Raw genomic sequence first — 20941 nt, 5'->3', positions numbered from 1 at the left:
CACCACCTTGTTCTCGGGCCCGAGTATATCTTGCGCCAAAGAGTTCCAGATGATAACTTTCAACACGAGATCTCCTATCCAGCTTCAAGCTCGCAGAGAAACCTGGCAGCCCGAGCTCCACGATCGACGTCCCCGTGAGTCTTGCAAGCCGAGAGCAAAGACTTCCAAGCAACAACGTCCGGCTCCAGCGGCATGCTGTTGATAAGCTCCTCGGCATCTGCCAGTCTCCGAGCCCGGCCAAGAATGTCCACCATGCAGCAGTAGTGCTCTACCACCGGATCAATCCCCTCGTCAGCTTGCATTGACAAGAAGTGATCTCTTCCGGCATCGACCAGCCCCGCGTGGTTGCAGCCGCTCAAGACTCCAACGTACGTAATCGCGTTTGGTCTCACTCCCGCGAGTAGCATCGCGTAGAAGAGCTCTAGCGCCTCTTTGTGATGACCACCTTGAGCATACGCCTGGATCATGGACGTGAAAGCCACAACGTTCTTGTCGCAGAGGCCGTCGAAGATCATCCTTGTGGTTTCAAGATTCCCGTTCTGAGCATTCGCTGCAAGAAGCGCGTTCCACGAGATTGTGTCTTGCATCGGCATTTTGCTGAAGACTTCTCTCCCTTGATCGAACAGCCCGTTGATGAAAAACGCCGTGACCATCGAGTTCCAAGTCATGACAGACTTTCTCGGCGAGAAATCGAAGAGATTCTTCGCTTTTGTCATGTATCCGCTTTGCGCATACGCCTGGACCATCGTCGACCAAGTCGCGGAATCTTTCTCGACCGGAATCTGATAAAAAATCTCCTTGGCGAGCTCCAGTTTTCCCGACTGGGTGTAAGCACCGAGCATCACATTCCAAGTCACAATGCTTCTTTTGTCTCGCAAGATCCCATCAAAAATCCTCTTGGCAGCGTCGGGCCGACCGTGGTGAGCGTAGCTTTGCATCATGATCGTGGATGCCACTATATCCTTCTCAGGGATTAAGCTATAGACATGCATTGCCTGATCCAAATGCCCATCCTGGGCAAATGCTTGAAGCAAAGCTGTCCAAGAAACTCCATCCCACAGTGGCATTTTTTCCAGAAATTCTCTTGCGTGATTCAAGCATCCATTACGCGTAAATCCTTGCAAGATCACTGTCCAAGAGGCTAGATCGCGCTCCAGTGCGGCATCAAAGCACAATTTCGCAGACTCCAAAAGCCCATTCTGGGCAAATGCTGCGATCATCGCCTTCCACGAGAATCTGTCGTGCTGTGGCATTTTCGCGAAGAACTCGTTGGATTCTCGGAAATCGCCATGGTGTGCGAGGCCCGCCAGGAGCGAATTCCAGCAAACGATCCCTCGCTCGGGCATTTGAGCGAAGATCTCGCGCGCTGCGTGGAGATGCCCGTTGTGGGCATAGGCCGATTGGAGGAGCGCCCAGGAGAAGGAATTGGGGGTGGGCATGGAGTCAAACACGGATCGCGCGTCGCCCACGCTGCCGCATTTGCCATACATCTCCACCAGGAGATTGGCGAGGTAGGGATCATTGCGGCAGTCGGTGTCGAGGATCTGGTGGTGCGCGCGGCGCGCCTGGGCGAGATCTCTGGATTGCCCGGCCGATTTCACGAGCGCAAGGAGGGCGGATCTGGATGATTGGAGAGACTCTGTTGAGAGAAGCCGCATAGAACCCTAGGCAAGTGTCCGTTAGAAATTACATTGGTTACATTTCTTGGCATTTGCCTAGAATGGGCATCTTGAGAAAGAAGACAAAAATAATTAATCCCAAGAACATAAAGTTTACCTGATTTTAAACAACTCAATCTTTAATGCCGATTGAGGACAACTGCAATAGAAGTTAACTAGATATTTGAAAGTAAATAAATTAACTATTCTATGACAGCATTTGCCTTTAAAATGGCATCTTGATAATTCGCCTTTAAGATGCTAAGAAATCACATTTAAAGTTGTTGGTCTCATGCTTCATAACATATGAATGAATGAATGAATGATTATCAGATCAATGATCGTGAAAAACGTTTGTAAAGGTTCTGGATGGTGTAACCATTAGAACAGATAAAAAGCCGCCCACGAGAACCATGTGGATGCGACCACACCGGTGGAATTATAAGGCTTTAGAACGACGATGGCTCCTGCGATTTTTTTCCTAATTTTTCCTTTTTGCCTTCACTGATTAGAACGAAAAAACCTTTGTCTATTCGCCTCATTCCCTTCTTCCCTCTTTCGTGTTCTTCCGGAGTTTGCGGTGGATCTATCCATGGCTGCCTCTTCCGCGGCTGTTCTGGCAGCTGGATCGTGCCACCAGAATGCCACCAAAGAGTTTATCACCGGCTCCCAGCAGATCTGCTCGAGCTTGACTGCAATCTGTCAAACCAACAGGCTGCGCGTTGGATCGCACGACTTCTCCAGGCTGCGAGTGAGGTGGAAATTCACAAGCTTGATCTTCGTTTTGCTCGCTCACTCACTGGCTTTCCAGATCCAGAACCGCTCCACCCGGTGTCACTGTGGAGGCCACATTCAAAGATGTGTAAGTTTCTCCAAGCTTCTCAAGAGATCGTCCTAGAAACTTTCGTTTGATCCACTCCCTCCAGGCTAAAATCCGTGGTGAGGTTCGCTGCAAACACTCCCGCGAAGTTCTTCCTCCAGCAACTAGACAGTAAGTGATTCTCGCTCGCTCGCTCGATCAAATGGATGGGTCTTTGCTTTGCTTGCGCAGGGGAGCTGGATCGCGCCGAGGAGAGCATCAAAGACAGCGCCGCGGTGATCAAAGGGATGGCCAACACCGTCGAAAAACTCGCCGAGTATGCCGATAAGGCGGCGGACGGCGTCGAGGAGCTTATAGAGAAGGTAAAAAACCAAAGTTAAAACAAACCACGGCTCAAACTCTAGATTTACTCTTGGATTTGAAGGTGGAAGCCACAGCCGAGGAGATTCACGACGAGATCGAGGAAATCCTTGACACTGTGGAAGAAGAGAAGAAAACCGTGAAAGTTCTCGCGGAAAAGCTTGAGAAGGGGGAGCTAGACGCTACTGCCTGATCATATAGAAACTTGTTAATATCATACATTCAAAGAAAGTTCTTGAGTTCTTAACTGAGCTCGTTATCAATCGAAGAGAACTTGGAGGTGAACTTCTTGGTGGATGGTGAGCAAGTCCGCGGGATTGATGTACGCGGCGTAGATCACCGAGGAAGGATTGTAGCGAAGCCCGTCGCGCTGGAGGAACCGCATGAGCTGCCTCGTGTTGTGCAAGTAGTTCGTCTCATTAATAGCGAAGGCGGGGAATGGACCAATCACGGCTTGAATGCTACGGTGCGCTTCCCTGATGCGCATGCTCCTGTCCCTCGGCGATGGAGCATCGCCAACACTGGAAAGTTTCACACGAAACAGTTTAGAAGTTGGAAAACAAGGAAACGAAAATGATCTCACCTTCTCGGGAGGTATAATCCAACTCTGTAGCCATCAACACTGGAGGCTGGCTGGACCATAAAAGGAAGGACGATTGGGACTTGGACGTCGTGCCGGTTGTCGCCATTCAAGTACGAGGCCAAGCGAAAGAATCCGGCAAACGTGGCAGCTTCGAATGTGGAATTTTCAATCGAAAGTTCCACCAGCTGCACGAGAAAATATCAATCCTGGCCTTGAAGCAAAGTTTTATTTACCTGGCCTCCAGGATACTCGCGAAGCTCGTAGCCAGGCTCTCTAGAGAAAACCGAGCATGGAGCTGTCTCGAAGCTCGTCAGAGGTCCGCAGTAGCCTGTAACTTGGAACACCAACAGCGAGGAAGTCAGAAGAATCAATACGGAAGCCATGACCGGAGTCTCAAGCCAAACAAAACTTCTTAAATGCTCGACTAAAGCGGAGCAATTTGGTTGAGCATGAACTCCGCATGACACAACTTTTGCAGTTGACTGCGGGTGCGCGGGTACAATTAGATTGAATCTTAACGGAGCGCGCGCATCTGAAAGAGATGTCGATATGAACTTTCAGATAAAATAACAAGCAGAAAGGTAAAGAGAGAGTACTCAATGCTCCAAATGGAAGACGTATTCCGTCAGGTTCTGTAAGTTGCTCGTATCCAGCTTTTGCTCTGCCGTCGGTGGAATAGACCGGACGTTGAACATTTGCGATGTGGGATCCAATATCCATCCTTGCTGCTCAGCCACTGTAAGAACACAGGCACACACTAAGAACTTTTTTCCAACCATTGCAAAAGTTTGGAAAGAACTTACATGCGATGGTCTCGCTCTCCGTAAGTCCAAAGAATGACGCAGCATCGGGTATGCTCAAAGTCGAGTATGCCGTGGACAGGAGCCGAAAGATTTTTCTCGAGAAGTCCTCTGTGGTGTAAGTAAGCAATGAGAAAAGAAGGCAAAGATCACCGACGAGTGCCTTACCCGCAACAGCAGCGACCACTTGTTTCACGTCTGGCGTCCAGTCGAATCCTCGGATGGCTTCGTGCACTGCGACGTAGTCGTGAGTCCACATGCACTGACCAATCTTCCAGACTTGAGCGAGCTCCATTTGCGACTGCTTGATCGAGTCGGGGATCCGCTTCCAAAGAAACCTCGCACTGTCCCTGGAGAAGGAAACAAAAAATCGATCAAGAGAGAAGAAAGAGGAGAATCTATAGCCAAAGAACTTACAAATCCGAGTTATAGATATGGCCAAGAATGTGGATTGCGTAAGGCCAATCCTCGCCATGCTCTGATCCTCTCGCGGCGTACTACACGTAAACCCTGAGCCAAGCACGCCGAAGAGAAAATCGCGATTACCTCGAGCTCCAGCGATTCGCAGAAGGCAGCGATCTCGTTGAATCGACGCGCGGCAATGAGATCGCGCACAGCGTTGATGTCCATGGCGCCGGCGACGGGCGCAACCGCGTGAACCTCGGCTCCCATCCTCCTCCGATAAACCCTAATTGATTGGCTTAACACGAATATAAACGTTACATTGACACGAATACAAACGTTACATTAACACCTAGCCGTCCAATTTCTAGACGGTCGAAATCTTTTCGCCCAGTGTGGGTGTTCTTTTTCTTTGTGTGTAGCGTCAGGACACCATTAACACGTTGTTCTCGATGCCGTCGGCGTATGTGATTGGACGGCATGGATCTACTCGCCATGTTCCGTCCACTATAAACTTTACCTGGAAAAAAACATAAACAACACAGTTCTTAGTTCTCCAAGCTTCTGGGAAACTCAATCTACTTCTCTCCAATCCAAACTTCTTGCGAAACTCAGTCTAGTTCTCCTAAAACTCGATCAAAAATTTGCGAAGATCCTTACCTCGTAGCGGCCAGGATACAAATGTAGAGCCGTCACAAAGACTCCAGCACCAGATTTTTCCATCTTGATCTGCCAAGAGAAAGAGAATAAGAACTACTTTATCACCGCTAGAAGATCTTTGATACCTTGTTTGTCCAACCGTCGAAGGAGCCTGTAAGGAGGACGTGCGACGCAGCATTGGGCCAAACAATGCGTACAAATCGCATCATCTTTAACGCGTTCTCTGCTCTGTCGAGTAGCACTTGTTTCTCATCAGCTGCTTTGCGAGCTTCCCTAGAACGCGAAACTTTGAGCATGAGAAAGCTATCAGGGAATGCAACTTACGAGAGCTCCAGAGCCATCTTCGCTTGCATTGCAGTTACTTGAGCGCGAGTTCTCCGGAGCTCCGCACGGGTTTGCATGATCTCGGTCTCCTTGAATTCCAAAGAGTCCGCGGCTTTTGCAAGATCTTCGCTAGTTTTTCGTTGTACCTGCAGTGACAACGTGAGATGTTTGGCGTGAAAACATTGTTGCCTACTCACCAACCTGCAAAAGCTTGTCTTCTCCTTTCAACAATGTGGCGCGCCCGGATTTTAGCGCTGCGCGAGTGGCAAGCAGCTTTGTTTCCAGCTTCTGCAATCGAAAGTTGAAAGAATTTGAGCCGCCGGTCTCTGTGGTAGAAGAAAAGCTTGCAGCAGAAGATGAAGATTTCTTGGACAAAGCTGAAGCTCCAGTTGAGTATACTCTGGATGAAGTTCTTGTCAATGGAGCTGGAGTTCGTATGTCCTGTCCGGTTTTTGATGGGCTGCTGGAAGTGAGTGATCTTGCGGACGTTTCAGGACTTTCTGTCGTGCTTGACGGTACCCTCGAAAATGGTCTCAACGAAGTTCCTTTCAAAGAACCCCTTGCTGGTGACTCCGCTGAAAAAATTCGAGACGAGCTTCGCGATACTCTGCTGTCATCGCTCCTTGATAGTGGCGAAGACTCTGGTTCTGCAGGAGTAATATCAGCTGGAGGGGTTTCCGATGACCTTAGTTTCGAAGGTCTCGATCTTGATTCCAAAATCCACTGCTCCCTTTTTTGAACCATGTCGTGTATCCAACTCAAGGCATTCTTCACGCTGGTACTATCATCAGCTGCGATGGACGTCGTTTTTTTCCTGCGCTTTCTTCTCCAGTGCTCATGGCTGGCCTCGGCATTTAGTTCTGGGCCTGAGAGTAAAACAACTTATACACAGAACAAATAAATAGAAACGGTCCTTACCATTGGTAGTAGCTTTGTCAATTTCAGCCAGCGTGCTCGTTGTTTTTCTGGGATGTCTCCTACCCTTTCCATTTCGTATGTAAGAAGGTCCATCATTTGCGGGGCAGCTTGATTCTACCGGATTGCTTCCATGGACTAAAATTCCCTGACGAGGGTGAACATCAAAATCTCGGCCAACCAACGAATTATAAACACTAACACACCTTTGCAGGAAAACTTTGGCTGGTTTGGCCATTCAACCGCATCAAATGCTGCTCATCACTATCACTGAAACGAGAAAAGCAAAAGATGAATAAAAAAGTATTCCAAGTTGATACTCTCGCTCACCTTGATCCATTTTTCGAAGCTCGATCCTTCTTTTTCCTCGAACCATTGACGTGAATTTCGAATTTTTCTTGGGTCAGATCGCTCCCAGACGAGGATGGCCTTTGGAAATCCCATCCTACTGTCAGCCAGCCCCCTTTCCTAACAGCAGCTTCCACTAGATCGCCACGACCAGCAGCGAAGAGTTCTTCCTTGGTCGGGAACGTATTAGGTTTTCCCGATTGCTCCATAAACTTGAAAATCTCGAGCTCCACATCTCCATCCTGCGACTCCGCCTTCTTCCTGCGGCCGCCGCGCCTTGGCCGCGCAGTAGCGCGCACCTCAGATGACAAGAACACCGCAGCTACGATGCGAGATCGCTGGAGAGATTGCTGGAATTCCACCAAATGGAGCCGGATCGAAGCCGGCGATCGTCGTCCCCTGCTGGATACGCACCTCAGGTTACGCCTCGCGATGGCACTAGCAGGCGCTGGCGACGAGCAAGACGCTAGGGTTTGTAGCGCGTCGAGATACTCCATCCATGGAACACGATCAAGCTTCCACCTGCCATTTCACCCTGGAATATCCTCTCGACAAATTAGATTAAGATGCGGGAATATACCCACCGTAGGGAATCAAATATATTGCTTTTTATGGTCTTTGCGTTTCCACATATGAAAGAGAGGTGATCTTTCACCTTAAGGATTTAAAGCGTGGAGAGCGAATGATCCAACGCATCAACCAGGAAATCTGTAAAGAAATAGTGTTAAGAACACTTATCAAAGATGACAATCTAATTGATTAAGTTTGTTCTTACCAGCGTCCTCGAGAGTGAAGCACATCGGCGGCTTGATTCTAAGCGCGTTACCATGTCGCCCACCTTTGCCGACGAGCACCCCAAGATCTAAGATAGAAAACCCAGAAAGCCGTGACAACGCGTAAACAAAGAAACCGAAAAGCTCACCTTTCATTCTTTCCATCACCATCATCGTCTCGTTCTTCGCGGGAGTCTTGGCAACTCTGTCGGTGACAAATTCTACTCCCAGCATCAAACCTCTGCCTCTGACGTTTCCTATCACTGCAAAGATCAAGTTGGAGAGTTCTTAGAACTAAACCAAAGCATGGATATACGTACGCTCGTATTTATCTTGCAAAGCCCGGAGTCTCGCGAGAAGATGGTTTCCGACAGTAGCGCAGTGCTGCTGACGCTGTTCCTTGTCCAAAATCTTCAGCACAGCATGGCCTGCTGCCGAGCACACGGGATTCCCGCCGTAAGTATTAAAAAAGAGTCTTTCTGCGAGAACACTTGCTATCTCTGGTGTCGTGACCACCGCAGCCAGAGGAAGACCATTTCCAATTCCCTGGATATTGGAGTTAGCATATACTTCACTGGCAAGCAAAAAAGAGGAAGAAACAAACACCGACCTTCGCCATCGTCACGATATCTGGCAGAACATCTTGAGTTTCAAATCCCCAATAGTGGCTTCCAGTGCGGCCAAACCCGGTTTGTACCTCATCCGCGATGCAAAGACCTCCAGCATTTCGAATTATTTCGTAGGCTGCTGGTAAGTAGCCTTGCGCAAGTTCCACGGCGCCGCCAACACCCTGAAAAGAAAAAAAGACAAAGGCTCACGACACACAGAATATAAAAACTTTCACAGCAAAACCTGAATTGTTTCTGCAAAGAATCCAGCCACTTTTCCGGGTGTTGCTGACTCAATAAGATTTGCGATGTCGTTTGCATAGAGCTTTCCATCAGCTCCAAACGGACCTCTGTAGGGATCCGGATTCAAAACATGGTGTACTCCAAATCCCTGAAGAGAAGAAAAAAAAAGAAAAAAAAGAAAGAAAAAATTCAGCTCTAGATCCGACACGAAAGATTTTACCTGAGGGACGCTATATTTCCAGGTGCTATGGGCAGTAAGTCCCATGGTAGACGGGCTCATACCGTGATAGGCATTACGTAGAGCAACAATATCATACGACTTAGTGTAGAGCCGAGCCATAAGCATTGCCATATCGTTAGCCTCTGATCCAGAATTCACAAAGAAAACCACCTGGAAAGAAAGATAAAAGTTTACAGAAGAACATAGAACTTTTCACAGAACCTTGAGATTTCCAGGCATTTTTGCCGCGAGAGCTTCAGCATAATCGGCGACAGCATGGTGTAGATAGATCGTGGTTGTGTGCTGCAAGAGCTCGGTTTGCTTGATCACGGCCTGGACAACCTCTGGGTGGCAATGACCCACGGAAACAGTGACAATCCCAGCAAACGCATCCAAGTACCTCTTTCCACTCTCATCGTAAAGATATTGCATCTTCCCTTCCACAATATTGAGCTGCAAGACGCCCGCGATCAATCCATCCATCAAAAAGACACAAATTCACACTCACAGGCTTCTTGTAGTAGAGAAACATTGCGGGATTCATGAACTTCCTCCGCTTCTCGAGGACTTCCTCGGCGCTGGGGCCGGCGTAGGGCCGCGGGACGTGATCGAAAGCCGGCATTTGAAGAGCTGGAAGATCCGGCGCGGCATCGGGCGACGACGAGTAGAGCCTCCGGAGGAGCGATCGCGAGCGCGCGCAATGCCGGCCGATCGAAAGCGCCATCGCAGCTCCAGCCAAAGCCCTAGGCCAGAGCAAAAACTTTGCTCATTAGTATATCGTGCGCTGACGTGGACGGAGAGAATATCCATTGGATCGCTACGTACGAGAGTTTGGCGAAAGAACATGGAAGACAAATGCTCGTACGGCCTGTCATCTTCATTTATTCACTTGTCTTTTGACACCGTAACCAGGTCTAATGCCGTACGCGGGCATTTACTTGGGTCTACTGCCGTACGCGGCGCATTGTTCTGATTCTAATGCCGTACGCGGCGCATTTGTTTAAGATCCAACACCAAACTTACGAATCCTCGGATCTAAATAGCAAGATCGCTACTCCAACTAACAAGAATCACACATCTCCTGTGACGCTTCAAACTAAATTCACGGAAGAGCAGTAAGAAAATCCCCTCTTGTTTGATCCTTCCAAGAAGCTTGGAAAACTTTGGCCCGCCCAAAAAAAGCGTGGTTGGCGATGCGAGTCTCTCGAGCCGCATTCCAAGTTTAGCTCTCGATTGGATCGAATCATGGGCGCCACCGAGAATTAAAAGAAAAACCTTAGCTACCTTACCAAACAGGGGGAGAGATCGATCATCGATCATTTAATATATCGGTTAAAACTGGACGTGTTCTTCTTCGTTGTGCTTCTTAATTATAGGCAGGTGAGAAGCGGGTTGGCTGCATGTAAAAATCCCAGCTTTTCTACCATGCACAGTGGTAAAAAAAGTGATCCAAATTGGGGACGAAGAACAGTGAGTTTAACTTCTCAAACTCTTTTGAACTTTAGAGAGCATCTAGAGTCGTGTTTTCCTCTGTTTTTTTTTTCTTTGTAGATTAGCTTTGCGTCTTAATTATCGAGTTTATTTGACTATAATAATCCGCCCGCCTGCCTTGTTCCTGCTGCTGCTGGCTACTGTGCTGTGCTCCCACTTTTCCCTCTCTCTTTTGTTCCATATGGTATAAATGTGGCCTCTTTGCTCACAGGTATCACGAGCTTGCTTTGCTTCTTTCTTTCACCATCTCCTCCATCTCTGAGAGGGAGGAGCTCTTTTTTTAACTCTCGCGAGAGTTATAGCCCATCTCTCGACCGATCGATCCTTGTGTGTTCCTTCCACCTCCTTGCCCGTGCTCCAGAGTTTTTGTCAGGAATTTCCTTTTCTTTGGCCTTGGCTCGCTTTTCTAGTCGCGTTCTTCTCGAATTCCCGGGGAATGCTCGCGGCACCGTGAGCTCGGCGAGAGATTTGGAGGACTTGGGCAGCTTCATCGTGTCGCGGAGCTTCCTCTAGCCGGTAAGTCGGTGCCAAATGCCTCGGATTCTTGATTGGGTCGTCGTGCCTAGCATTGCTTCTTGCTCTTCTTCGTCTTTCTTTGATCGATCGATCTTTGTCTCGCAGGGGCGACGATGGCTCTAGCTGCGCTCGTCTGCATTCTCAGCCTGGTGGTCACTTCGGTGGAATCCAGAGCTAGCAGCAGCGACAAAGAGTACCTCAAGATCAGCATCGACGCTCTCTTCCTCGGAAGAAATCCCACTCCCGTAACTCCAGCTCGCGGCTCCTCCTCCTCCTCCACCCAAGGCCTGGAGGAAAAAGAAGAGTCTGTCAGCAGTGGTCTCCAAATCGGTCTCATGCACAGAGATTCGGCAGATTCACCGTACCGCCCAGCCAACGCCACCGTACACGGCCTCGTCCGCAATCGTCTCCACCGTGACGAGCTCCGCCTCCTGTCCATCTCCTCCCGGATCAGCCTCGGAGTCGCCGGGATCCCAAAGTCGAGCCTCACGAATCCCCTCAAGAACACCAACCCCTTCTTGCAGCAGGACTTCGAGACGCCGCTGCGATCCGGCCTCTCCGACGGCAGTGGCGAGTACTTCGTCTCTCTCGGAGTCGGAACACCTCCGCGAACCGTCAACATGGTTGCCGACACCGGAAGCGATGTTCTCTGGCTCCAATGCCTGCCTTGCCAGAGCTGCTACGGCCAGACGGACCCTCTGTTCAATCCTTCCTTCTCCTCGACTTTCCAGTCCATCACCTGCGGGAGCTCGCTGTGCCAGCAGCTCTTGATCCGCGGCTGCCGGAGGAACCAGTGCCTGTACCAGGTCTCTTACGGCGATGGCTCCTTCACTGTCGGTGAGTTCTCCACCGAGACTCTTTCCTTCGGTTCCAACGCTGTCAACTCGGTTGCCATCGGCTGCGGGCACAACAATCAAGGCCTCTTCACTGGCGCTGCTGGACTTCTCGGACTCGGCAAGGGACTTCTCTCGTTTCCGTCACAGGTCGGCCAGCTCTACGGCAGTGTTTTCTCGTACTGCCTGCCGACTAGAGAGTCCACCGGAAGTGTGCCGCTCATCTTCGGCAACCAGGCAGTGGCATCCAATGCTCAGTTCACCACCCTGCTCACGAACCCGAAGCTGGATACCTTCTACTATGTTGAGATGGTCGGCATCAAAGTTGGCGGAACCTCAGTAAGCATCCCGGCGGGTTCACTCTCGCTAGATTCGTCGACTGGAAACGGTGGTGTGATCCTCGACTCGGGCACTGCCGTCACCCGGCTCGTCACCTCGGCCTACAACCCGATGAGGGATGCTTTTCGAGCTGGTATGCCGTCGGACGCGAAGATGACGAGCGGCTTCTCTCTGTTTGACACTTGCTACGACCTGTCTGGGCGATCGTCGATAATGTTGCCGGCAGTGAGCTTTGTGTTCAACGGAGGTGCTACCATGGCGTTGCCTGCTCAGAACATCATGGTTCCGGTGGACAACTCGGGGACTTACTGCCTGGCTTTTGCTCCAAACAGCGAGAACTTCTCGATCATCGGCAACATCCAGCAGCAGTCGTTCCGGATGTCGTTTGATAGCACTGGCAACCGCGTCGGAATTGGTGCTAACCAGTGCAACTGAGTGAGTTATCACAAATCTATGGCTTTTTTCGGCTGCAAAACAAAGCGTGTGCATGGTAAGTAAAAGAAAAACTATAGAAACAAGGAGTAACAAAAACAAGAGAAAGAAAGTAGTTACCTTGTTAGAGCTGTTGCTCCGGATTGATGCTCTGTTCTAATGCTATCTCATAAGATTTCAACTGGCTCTCTCTCTGGCTTCTACTCGGAATTTTAAATCCCTGGAATGCGAGCAATGAATTTTCTCAGGAAAAAAAAAACGAAGTACCCAGCACAGGACATACCAAACTCAACATCACGAATTAAACCATCGCTGCTGCCACTGATGATGCTCTCTGGGATCACACCTAAACGCCTGCATAGTACGAAGTATTTAAAGGAAAACCAGACGAGCAGCAACACAACGCAATTGTGGTGAGGCAGACAAAAGGTAGAAAAAAAGAAAATCCCACCCAGGAGCTTACACTTACACTTTTTAAGTCGATGGTGGTTTCACGTCACCACTGCCTGAAAAGAGCTTGTCTGGAGGTAAGAGCGGCTTGTCAAGCTGGTACCACCCCAAAGCCGGCCCAACAAATCTAAAAACAATCCATCCTCCAGCGATTACAAAGATGGATGCGTACGCGAGCTTGTTGAGCCAGAAGAGAATCCCCTTCTCACCCACATAGACCTCATACGCCTTCTCTCCCAGCGACATTTGATCCCAGGGCTTGATTTCACGCGTTGGAAGATCGGACCTCGCCGACGAGCTTGCCGCTGGATCGCTCCTCCGCTTGCGCCGCCTGGATTTGAGCCGCGCCTCCAGCGCTTCTATCTGTGAGTCCGCCGGGGAGGCTTCTTGAGGCGGAGCCGGAGGATCCTCGTCGCTTGAAGACCTCGCGGGAAGCGCGAAGCGATCGATGTGTGGAAATCTAAGGAATCTATCACCTGTGATCGATTGCCGCGGCGTGGATGAGGCATTCTTCCGCAATCCCAATGCGCGGGCGGTCACTGGCATGGCAGCCATAGCCGAGCTCATTCTTTTGTTGTTTTTAGGGCAACCAGATGATAAACCCACGTGGCATGCCAACGTGGGCAAGTTTAAATTATATTTCCCGCCAAAATTTCGTCTTAGGGTTTATGCTAGGGACATCGCCGCAGATCGGCGTCATTGATGTCAAGCCAGCTTGTATCTCGTGGGATTTCCAAGCTATGGCGATTGATCAAGCACGATCGATCGTCTCTTTAGGATTGAGCTCCAGCAGCTAAATCTTCCAGGATCTCTATACTGACGCTTGTCATCAGTTCGTGCGTTTTATAATCTCCTGATTGGATATTTGGGACCATTCACGCACTGGATATTGTGATTATTTTTGCTTACTCCAGGTACGCTCTTCTTTTTCTTTTCCTGTTTCGATCATAAACTTCTTTTCAGAGCGGAGATGGAACTTCCGGATACCGAGACTGAGCTTGTGGATAAGTCCCAGCCACTACAGGTAGAAAGTTTCTTTCGCTGTGAAGAGCTTACTAAGAACTTTCCTTGTTCAGCTTCGAAACTCGATTCTTCAAAGCTCGATTTTTCAAATAGAGGCAGGGAGAAAAGCTGCAGGGTCCCAAGTCCAAAAGCTGTCCGTGGAGGTGAAAGAACTGGAGCGAAAACTCCAAACAACTAGCTGCGTTGTAACGTGCAGCATTTAAGAGAAGCTGGATGAGCTGACTGACAAGGTACGAAGTCTACCATCCAACATGTGACGCGATCTTTACTTCGATCTCTAGGTTGTGAAAAGCGAAAAACCTCTCAATCCGCAAGAAGAATTTCAGCTACGAATACAGATTATGCAATGTACCAACAAGCTTCGGGTAAGCTATGAAAAAGCGTGTTTTACTGTCAGTTTAATGCTTTTGCTACTCTAGAAGGTGCTTGGACGCAGAAGAGCCAATATATCGTCAAATGGAAGCGAGACACTTGCAAAAGTATGTTATTTCCGTTTCCTTGTGCGTTTCACATTTTTATGGTGTGATACAGGCTAAAGGAAAGGGGCAAAGATTTCTAGATATGATGGACGCGCTGGACAAGCAGGTGCATGCGTTTTTTTTTTTCGCTTTGGATTGGAATGAACTACTCGTGACTGCTTGTTTGATTTCACAGACACTTGGCGAAAGGTGGTCAAAGATCCGAAGGGGATGAAATGAAACTCAAAGAGAACGAAGAAAAGCCCAGAAAAACTGAAGATTGAAGGTAATCTTCTCAGGATTTTTCGCGATTCTTCTGGAGAAGCTAAACTCGTCTTTAAGGACAAGGAGCTTGACGACTTGAAGTTGCAAAACGCGAGCTTGCAAAAAAAGAAAAGTAAATTGCGAGAAGGCAAGACAGGTAAGCTTAAATGAGTGTGATCACTGCTTGCTGGTTCTTATACAATCAAGAATGCTCTATGCAGGTGGAATGAGCTCAAATGAGGCTCGGTCAAATAAGACGCCAAGCTCCAGGCCTTGTGGAATCGATGCAAAACGAGCAAGTGCTTGACATTTTTTTTTTCAAAAAAATTGACGCGACACTATTTAGGGTTCTAAAGCTATGCTGGATTTCTGCGAGCAGAGTGTGGGTGTAGCGCTTCTTCAGCTGGTAAGCCGAGCACAGGCGCTTATTGCAGAGCTTTTGCGGCTCTCAGATCGTGTTCCGGAGGAGTTTAAGTCGCCCGGATCCATCTTCGCGCCTCTGCTGTTCGATTTCAGGTGTGTTTTTTGCTGTGGAGTTCGGATTTATGTAACGTGGATTAATGCGCAGGTACTTCAAGTCGCCTGATGTTTTCGAGGAGCGTATAGAATCAAATGCTGAGCTATCTTCCCTGGACGACGAGTTTCGAGACAAGTTTTCTGACTTGTTAGAACGGTTCTTCCAGCTCTTCAATGGCATTGTAAACTACTATCTCGATCTTACACGGTATCTGGAAGATCTTCAGGTAACTATATCAAGTTTTTTCTAGACTAAGTTCTAGCAGTTCTTTGCTCGGTTTGTAGGAAGGTGTTTACATCCAGAGCACTGTCGAAAGCGTTCTCCACAACGAGGATGGTTGTCAACTGCTAGTAGAAGCATTGGTGCTTCTAGGCGTCGTTCTCATTCTCCTTGAACATCGTCTCGATGGAACACTCCGAGAGAACCTTTTGGTTTCATACTTTCGCTGCAAAGGCACGTTTGACGTCCCAAACTTCGAGTCCATTTCTACGCTTTGCCGGCACTATCCTCAGCCAACATCTTCGCCCGTGGTGGCTGTGACAGCGTTTCTTCAAAGTTCCCCGCCACCAGTCCCGGCAACGATGCTCAACCTGCACAGGCCAGAGGAATCGTTTTCACGCTTTCCTTTGCCGAGTTCTCTGGTGAAAACGGTAATTGGAAGGCTGAAGTCTCACGACCTGTACAATCAAGTCGGGCACTATCCTAGTCCGGATCACAGAACTACAGCTCTTCTTGGTCAAGCTGCCAGCCTTTACGTGCTACTCTACTTCGCTCCAACCATTCTTCACTCCGATAGTGTGATGATGCGGGAGATTGTGGACAAGTTTTTCAGAGTTTACTGGGTACTTCCAGTCTTTATGGGATTCACCGTGGACCTTCTCAGTGCATGGAGTCGATTCAAAGCGGCAAAAAACGCAATTTCATCGAGCATTACGCTTTCTGCTGTGCGTGTTGTGAGCCAGGAACAAATCTCCAAAGTGAGCAGTCTCAGTTTTGCTGGTTATTTTTCTGAAGAACCGTCGTGACGGCAGGTCCAGACACTCTTGTCAGATCTCTCTGCCTTCTTATCGGAAGGAGTTCTGAATCAGGATTTCGTGCTCAACAATATCTCAACTCTACTGTCTTGTGCACGGGACTGTAATGCGACATTACGATGGCTGCTGCTTCATAATATCGTACGTTTTTTTCCTTGTGAAATGTTCACGCTGGCGATGCTTAATTTCAGACCACCAGCCGTAAACTTCGAGAATTGGTATCGAATCAAGATATGGCTTTGCTGACTTTATTGCTGGACACTTCAAGGGTATGTTTGCGCTTTGTCCACTTTCTGTTTTTAATGACTGTTCTTTTAGCTGGAGTTCGAGCTTAAGAATGTCTATGGTGAACTTTTGAAGAGGAAAGAATCCCGTTGGGCTGAATCCAAGACGATCGTCGCTGAATGCATGAATGACCTCTCTGCGTTTTTTTCGGGGGTTAAGGTACGGCCTTAATATTATCATAAATTTCTCATAGTGATGTATAACATACAGGTTCTGTCGAGGACTATCAGAGATGAGAACTTGCAACAATGGTTCTCTCAAATGTGTTCTGAGGTCAATATCGTACTTTTATAAGTATATGGACTTATGGAATGTCTCAGGTTAATTCTTTAGACTATTCCGAGGCAGTAACTGCAGGTAGGAAAATTCAACACATAATTACAGCGCTTGAAGAGGTTGAACATTTTCATCAAGTACGTTTGATCTCGATTTTTTTCTTTTTATGTCTTTGACTCGGGCGTTTGTTTCTGATCAGATACAAGGAAGTCTTCAGACTAAGCAATACTTGTCAGAGGCGCGAATGCAATTGCAAGAAATGATTAGGACACTCAACGTGCAAGAAAGTACCCTTGCTACTATATCAGTGGTAAGAACTTCTATAAAAAATTCTTTATGTGAAATCAAACTGGCGCACAGATCAGCGACTGCTCTTACTCATGGGGCTTGATAGGAGAATTTACTCTTCTTATTCAATCTCAAATCCAAAATGATCCATTCACTGTATCGAAATTACAGTGTTTGTTTCTCAAGCTGCGCTCTGTTATGGATATACCACTCTTGAGGCTATATCAGAGCCAAAGGTACCTACAAAGAATTTGTTAACTCTACACATAACACTACTGCTTTTGCAGTGCGGACCTCGACTCTGTCTCAGAATACTACTCATCTGAGCTTATAAACTACGTGCGAAATGTTTTGGAAATTGTCCCTGTAAGTTTGTGCATACCACTATGTCCGTAATCCACTCTTTACATATATTCTCAGGCCAGCATGTTTACGATTCTCAACGGGGTAATCAAGGAGCAAATGATGAACTTAAGCGAGATACCAGGGCGGTTTGAGAAAGATTCCTTGAAAGACTACGCGAAGGTTAAGATGTCTTGTTTCTTTTCTGTTTTTCTCATTTTGCTGATAAACGAGAGTCGCAGCTGGATGAGCGTTACGCGTTGGCAAAGGCAACTCAAAGAGTTGCTGTATTTACGCAGGTACATTTGAGGTCTCTCGCTGTCTAGTAACATATGTTGATTATAGGGAATAATGTCAATGAAAAGAACTTTCATTGGCGCGATTGAGCTGGTAACCACTTTGATTGTCTATCCAAATTGTTTTCCGATGGCTTTCCGCATTGCAGGATCCAAGGCAACTTCTTGAAGAAGGAATACGTAGAAAACTAGCAGAGGAGATCGACTTGGCTTTGAAAAAAACATTGGTCTTTTCTACAGGTTTTTTTCGTAGAAAATGAAAAAGCCTGTCCATCACTTGCTATTTTGCAGGTCAAACTGACGATCTTGAAGACAAACTAGAAGCATTATCCGCCTCATTATCCTCGCAACGCCAGTCAATGGAATATTTTCAGGTATTTTCTCAGTGCTCTTTTGGTTGCTATGAACACCAGTATTGCAGGATTACGTTCACGTTCACGGCCTAAAGCTTTGGCAAGAAGAATATACAAACATAGTAAATCATAATACTGAACTGGTACTGTGTTTTATGTTTTTTAAACCGAAAGCTAAAATATTCAACAGGGATGTAAACACTTTCTGACCAAAGTTCACAAGCAGCCGACGTCCATACTTGATTCAGGAAGCGTCAACGATGATAATTTTATGAGTGAGTATTCTCACCTATGTTTGTGCGTTTACCTTTCTTCTCCTTCTCTTTCAGATCGAGTTGTGCTAAAACTGCTCAACCTTACAAATCCTTCGAAATCTATGTACCTCGCCCCAATGACTGGCTGGTAACTTTTCCAAGTGCTTTAAAGTAAAGTTCGTGACTTCTTCTTGATCGTGCCTTGTAATCAGGTTCAATGCGGAAGGCCAAGAGCTTGTGGGTTTGAGAACCTTCATCACCTTGCAAGAAAGGTACTTTTTCTAGAAAACAAAAACAATCGGATATACTGTATAGCTCCCTGCAACAGTCTCGGACCTGTCGGAGTATCTGGTATTGATTCGATCGTTTCTTCTCATGCTGCGAGAGTGCTCGGGAAGTGTATCTTTAGTTTCCGCTCCGAGGTTTGCTCCATATTTTCAGAGGAAAAAGAGAGCCTTTGGAGCCTTACAGATTGAAGTCAAGCTGCTAGACCACTTACAGGCGTTGGAAGGTGCGGTTAGACCACTTTCTGTTACCCCCAATGGAGCTGTATACGCTGAGGTAAACCAGATGGCTGGCAGATGTTTATCACTGATGGCTGGCTGATTTTTCCCATTAACTACGAATGAGTTGCAGTGTATTGCGTTGATATCAACAAGCTCCGAGTGCGTAACATGGGTGGAGTCATTAGCGCACATTGGACAGCTACAACTCATTCGATGCCTTCTTTCATCGCAATTACGTGCAGCATCTCAGGTCTCTGGCATTTTTATTTTTTACTTTTGTATCTGATGGTTTTGGTACAGTTGGAGTCGGGCATGGTCTTTTTCGCGTTGGAAGGTCTCGGTACTGCTCTATTTTCTACCATGGAAACTGATAGCGAGGTGATCGTCTTATCTATACCTTTTCGATTCACCAAACACTTTTCTTCGCAGCGTACAAATGAGAAAAGCAACGGAGTTTTGAAGGAGCTAGCGAGGCAGCTCCAAGCATGCGGCATGTTTTCGCCAATGAAAACTACCTACATCACAGCGAAAGCCCCTGCTCACATTAGCCTCTTCTTGTTCCTCATCACCATCACTCAGGTCCGAATCCTTTCGCTTACTCCATGCTCAGGCCTTTTGTGCTCGCAGCTTACACGCTTTGTGCTTGACAAGCACTTGGGAACACTCGTGAGCAAAGCCAAAAAGACCGCGCTGGATTGCTGCCCTCTGGTAATGACTAGAAAACTTTGAAGAACAAACTCGAACTTCCATTGCTTATTTTTCCAGGTGGCTGGCTTCGCTACACTGCTCCATCAGTTTCACCCCTCCCATTCAATCTTGTACATACAGGCAAGAACTCCACACTACTTCTTACTTAATTCTTACCGGCTCATGTTGCAGTACCTGGCACAATTTGCACAAGCGCACATCGGGAAGAGCTCGGAATCATCAACAGCACCGCAGTGGGAGGTAGGCTCGCATTCTATTCAAGCTGAAGTAGCAAGATTTACACAAGAAGTTCACACAGGTTGCGAACACTGTTGCATGGATACTAGACTTTGCGAAGTATGCGCGAGTGTCTCACGAGGTGCTCGAGACTAGTGTGCCTCCCTTGGTTCTGGAAAGCTTTGGGACAAGGTAGAGTGGTCGTCGTCCATGATCTCTGGTTTGTTCACAGTCCACTTCGATCGCAGCATGGGCACCAGGTCACACATAAGCTGAAAGCACTAAAGGGGTTTATCATTTTCAGCTAGAGCTTTAAAGGTGTCTATTACTGCATCTTCAATCACTGAGAATGTCCAGTTCTTGAAACTCCTGACAGTGGTATTCGAGGTGAGATTTCCTTTCTCCCACGCCAGTTGTGTGTAAATGATCTCCTTTTTCTTCGCAGTTTGAGAACAAGGTGTTTCCACTGGACAAAGTTGCCGGTTCCCAGGAGAGAACTTAGGAATTGGCAGACAGGGGTAAGACCTTTATTAATAATGTCTATATCAATAAACCACTTAGGATTGAAGTTTCCAGCTTTAGCAATCAAGGCCAGCAATAGCAGCTTTGTTGCGCATCTTTACATAGTCCCAAGAAGCATGACACCCTGGGACTGCCTATATTTTTTTGTATTATACGTGAAGGAATAGTTTAGGTTATCCAAATAAGGCAATCAAAGTTCGTTGTTGGGTGGTCTTGTCTGTCCCCAGGCGTCAAACACACCGGCAATCTTATCGTTGCTATTTGTATTTATTGCATTCGGAGTTTAGTTATGCTTGTCCTCATGTAACATTATAAATATCAAGACATGTGGTGTTACTCAAAATGGCAAAATTATTTCTTTTGAGTATAGTATTTGTATTAATATGGGAATCTATATATATGCAATCAACTATAATTAATTATGAATATGGTGGAAGAAGAATACGTAGGAGCTATTTTACAGATATGTTTAGCACACTAAGATTCTTAATGAGAAATAATTTTCCTACTGGTGGTTTCACCTTACCTTTAAATAGTTTCCCAAATACAATAGATATTCGAAACGTAATGTTTGATGCAACAATACATATTCTTACTGTTGGACCATTACGCCATATTGATAGGTTTGGAGTTTCTTATGTTTTTAATGATCAAATCAGAGATACAATATCTAATGCAATTTACACAGTTTTAAATGAGCTTTCAGAATGTCCTCAATATTTAACTATAAATATTGCTTCTCTTTATGGAACATTTATATTTCGTTGTAGAAGGATACAACAATCTTTGAATGATCTATCAAGTATAATATTTACTAATTTAAG

The 20941-nt window shown here is 47.2% G+C and overlaps 8 protein-coding genes across 14 annotated transcripts; 3 read left to right on the top strand and 5 right to left on the bottom strand.

Annotated features, from left to right (window-relative positions):
* Positions 1–74: 74 nt before the first annotated feature.
* Positions 75–1253, bottom strand: LOC112341027 (pentatricopeptide repeat-containing protein At2g35030, mitochondrial-like). Its single transcript, XM_024660379.1, has one exon. It carries the CDS (start codon positions 1251–1253, stop codon positions 75–77), a length of 1179 nt encoding a protein of 392 aa, XP_024516147.1.
* Positions 1254–2060: 807 nt separating this feature from the next.
* Positions 2061–3123, top strand: LOC9659008. The gene is made up of 5 exons (XM_002986575.2): positions 2061–2414; positions 2470–2520; positions 2585–2649; positions 2710–2840; positions 2903–3123. Exons 1-5 carry the CDS (start codon positions 2251–2253, stop codon positions 3029–3031), a joined length of 540 nt encoding a protein of 179 aa, XP_002986621.1. The 5' UTR covers positions 2061–2250; the 3' UTR covers positions 3032–3123.
* LOC9659007 (COP9 signalosome complex subunit 8) lies at positions 2855–5009 on the bottom strand. Of its 4 annotated transcripts, XM_024660346.1 has the most exons (9): positions 4768–4911; positions 4639–4718; positions 4390–4571; positions 4225–4332; positions 4018–4157; positions 3655–3953; positions 3422–3606; positions 3087–3359; positions 2855–3027 (listed from the first exon to the last, which is right to left on the bottom strand). In XM_024660346.1, the coding sequence occupies exons 5-8, from the start codon at positions 4139–4141 to the stop codon at positions 3098–3100; spliced, it is 870 nt and encodes a 289-aa protein (XP_024516114.1). In that variant the 5' UTR covers positions 4142–4157; positions 4225–4332; positions 4390–4571; positions 4639–4718; positions 4768–4911; the 3' UTR covers positions 2855–3027; positions 3087–3097. The 4 variants fall into 4 exon arrangements, with proteins under 4 accessions (XP_024516114.1, XP_024516112.1, XP_024516115.1 ...); XM_024660344.1 differs by having other exon boundaries at positions 3000–3359; XM_024660347.1 differs by lacking the exons at positions 2855–3027; positions 3087–3359; positions 3422–3606 and having other exon boundaries at positions 3861–3975; positions 4768–5009.
* Positions 4923–7400, bottom strand: LOC9659006. Its single transcript, XM_002986482.2, has 8 exons — positions 6853–7400; positions 6729–6792; positions 6526–6670; positions 5809–6473; positions 5608–5753; positions 5409–5556; positions 5284–5352; positions 4923–5143 (listed from the first exon to the last, which is right to left on the bottom strand). Exons 1-8 carry the CDS (start codon positions 7365–7367, stop codon positions 5048–5050), a joined length of 1848 nt encoding a protein of 615 aa, XP_002986528.1. The 5' UTR covers positions 7368–7400; the 3' UTR covers positions 4923–5047.
* A 37-nt stretch (positions 7401–7437) lies between these two features.
* On the bottom strand, positions 7438–9472 carry LOC9659863 (alanine--glyoxylate aminotransferase 2 homolog 1, mitochondrial). Its single transcript, XM_002986481.2, has 9 exons — positions 9223–9472; positions 8937–9167; positions 8715–8885; positions 8496–8642; positions 8254–8433; positions 7964–8189; positions 7793–7906; positions 7646–7732; positions 7438–7578 (listed from the first exon to the last, which is right to left on the bottom strand). Exons 1-9 carry the CDS (start codon positions 9436–9438, stop codon positions 7535–7537), a joined length of 1416 nt encoding a protein of 471 aa, XP_002986527.2. The 5' UTR covers positions 9439–9472; the 3' UTR covers positions 7438–7534.
* A 654-nt stretch (positions 9473–10126) lies between these two features.
* On the top strand, positions 10127–12506 carry LOC9659005 (aspartyl protease family protein 2). The gene is made up of 2 exons (XM_002986574.2): positions 10127–10721; positions 10827–12506. Exon 2 carries the CDS (start codon positions 10835–10837, stop codon positions 12326–12328), a length of 1494 nt encoding a protein of 497 aa, XP_002986620.2. The 5' UTR covers positions 10127–10721; positions 10827–10834; the 3' UTR covers positions 12329–12506.
* Positions 12378–13350, bottom strand: LOC9659862. Of its 2 annotated transcripts, XR_002990408.1 has the most exons (3): positions 12795–13350; positions 12609–12679; positions 12378–12545 (listed from the first exon to the last, which is right to left on the bottom strand). XR_002990408.1 is itself a non-coding variant. In XM_002986480.2 (2 exons), the coding sequence occupies exon 1, from the start codon at positions 13340–13342 to the stop codon at positions 12800–12802; it is 543 nt and encodes a 180-aa protein (XP_002986526.2). In that variant the 5' UTR covers positions 13343–13350; the 3' UTR covers positions 12441–12679; positions 12795–12799. The 2 variants fall into 2 exon arrangements, 1 of the variants encoding a protein (XP_002986526.2); XM_002986480.2 differs by having other exon boundaries at positions 12441–12679.
* A 1498-nt stretch (positions 13351–14848) lies between these two features.
* Positions 14849–20331, top strand: LOC9659861 (WASH complex subunit 5). 3 transcript variants are annotated; one of them, XM_024660463.1, is made up of 32 exons: positions 14849–15036; positions 15089–15263; positions 15322–16014; positions 16069–16212; positions 16263–16340; positions 16390–16515; positions 16567–16629; positions 16677–16769; positions 16832–16942; positions 16993–17156; positions 17208–17286; positions 17341–17445; positions 17505–17561; positions 17608–17652; positions 17708–17798; positions 17850–17932; positions 17980–18054; positions 18102–18186; positions 18241–18313; positions 18378–18437; positions 18494–18587; positions 18637–18726; positions 18802–18921; positions 18972–19049; positions 19101–19250; positions 19299–19379; positions 19437–19499; positions 19551–19619; positions 19678–19787; positions 19844–19982; positions 20041–20113; positions 20172–20331. In XM_024660463.1, the coding sequence occupies exons 1-30, from the start codon at positions 14879–14881 to the stop codon at positions 19869–19871; spliced, it is 3441 nt and encodes a 1146-aa protein (XP_024516231.1). In that variant the 5' UTR covers positions 14849–14878; the 3' UTR covers positions 19872–19982; positions 20041–20113; positions 20172–20331. The 3 variants fall into 3 exon arrangements, with proteins under 3 accessions (XP_024516231.1, XP_024516232.1, XP_024516230.1); XM_024660464.1 differs by having other exon boundaries at positions 20157–20331; XM_024660462.1 differs by lacking the exon at positions 20172–20331 and having other exon boundaries at positions 20041–20166.
* The last annotated feature ends 610 nt before the right edge of the window (positions 20332–20941 follow it).

Source organism: Selaginella moellendorffii, unplaced genomic scaffold (assembly GCF_000143415.4).
Source record: "Selaginella moellendorffii unplaced genomic scaffold, v1.0 SELMOscaffold_74, whole genome shotgun sequence".
Classification (NCBI taxonomy): domain Eukaryota; kingdom Viridiplantae; phylum Streptophyta; class Lycopodiopsida; order Selaginellales; family Selaginellaceae; genus Selaginella; species Selaginella moellendorffii.
This window is presented reverse-complemented; position numbering and strand designations above follow the sequence as displayed.

Bases quoted from the DNA above. Each gene is read 5' to 3' on its own strand.
- LOC112341027 (XM_024660379.1), bottom strand. From the start codon at position 1,253: ATGCCACAGCACGACAGATTCTCGTGGAAGGCGATGATCGCAGCATTT.
- LOC9659008 (XM_002986575.2), top strand. From the start codon at position 2,251: ATGGCTGCCTCTTCCGCGGCTGTTCTGGCAGCTGGATCGTGCCACCAG. The intron at 2,521-2,584 runs GTAAGTTTCTCC...CACTCCCTCCAG, and splicing joins GAGGCCACATTCAAAGATGT to GCTAAAATCCGTGGTGAGGT. The intron at 2,841-2,902 runs GTAAAAAACCAA...TTGGATTTGAAG, and splicing joins TCGAGGAGCTTATAGAGAAG to GTGGAAGCCACAGCCGAGGA.
- LOC9659007 (XM_024660346.1), bottom strand. From the start codon at position 4,141: ATGGATATTGGATCCCACATCGCAAATGTTCAACGTCCGGTCTATTCC. The intron at 3,954-4,017 runs GTACTCTCTCTT...CATCTCTTTCAG, and splicing joins TCTTCCATTTGGAGCATTGA to ATGCGCGCGCTCCGTTAAGA. The intron at 3,360-3,421 runs GTGAGATCATTT...GAAACTTTCCAG, and splicing joins GGATTATACCTCCCGAGAAG to TGTTGGCGATGCTCCATCGC.
- LOC9659006 (XM_002986482.2), bottom strand. From the start codon at position 7,367: ATGGAGTATCTCGACGCGCTACAAACCCTAGCGTCTTGCTCGTCGCCA. The intron at 6,474-6,525 runs GTAAGGACCGTT...TTTTACTCTCAG, and splicing joins TGACAAAGCTACTACCAATG to GCCCAGAACTAAATGCCGAG. The intron at 5,144-5,283 runs GTAAGGATCTTC...GTTTTTTTCCAG, and splicing joins TGTATCCTGGCCGCTACGAG to GTAAAGTTTATAGTGGACGG.
- LOC9659863 (XM_002986481.2), bottom strand. From the start codon at position 9,438: ATGGCGCTTTCGATCGGCCGGCATTGCGCGCGCTCGCGATCGCTCCTC. The intron at 8,643-8,714 runs GTAAAATCTTTC...TCTTCTCTTCAG, and splicing joins GGAAATATAGCGTCCCTCAG to GGATTTGGAGTACACCATGT. The intron at 8,434-8,495 runs GTTTTGCTGTGA...TTTTCTTTTCAG, and splicing joins TCTTTGCAGAAACAATTCAG to GGTGTTGGCGGCGCCGTGGA.
- LOC9659005 (XM_002986574.2), top strand. From the start codon at position 10,835: ATGGCTCTAGCTGCGCTCGTCTGCATTCTCAGCCTGGTGGTCACTTCG.
- LOC9659862 (XM_002986480.2), bottom strand. From the start codon at position 13,342: ATGAGCTCGGCTATGGCTGCCATGCCAGTGACCGCCCGCGCATTGGGA.
- LOC9659861 (XM_024660463.1), top strand. From the start codon at position 14,879: ATGCTGGATTTCTGCGAGCAGAGTGTGGGTGTAGCGCTTCTTCAGCTG. The intron at 18,055-18,101 runs GTACTGTGTTTT...AATATTCAACAG, and splicing joins TAAATCATAATACTGAACTG to GGATGTAAACACTTTCTGAC. The intron at 19,050-19,100 runs GTGATCGTCTTA...TTTTCTTCGCAG, and splicing joins CCATGGAAACTGATAGCGAG to CGTACAAATGAGAAAAGCAA.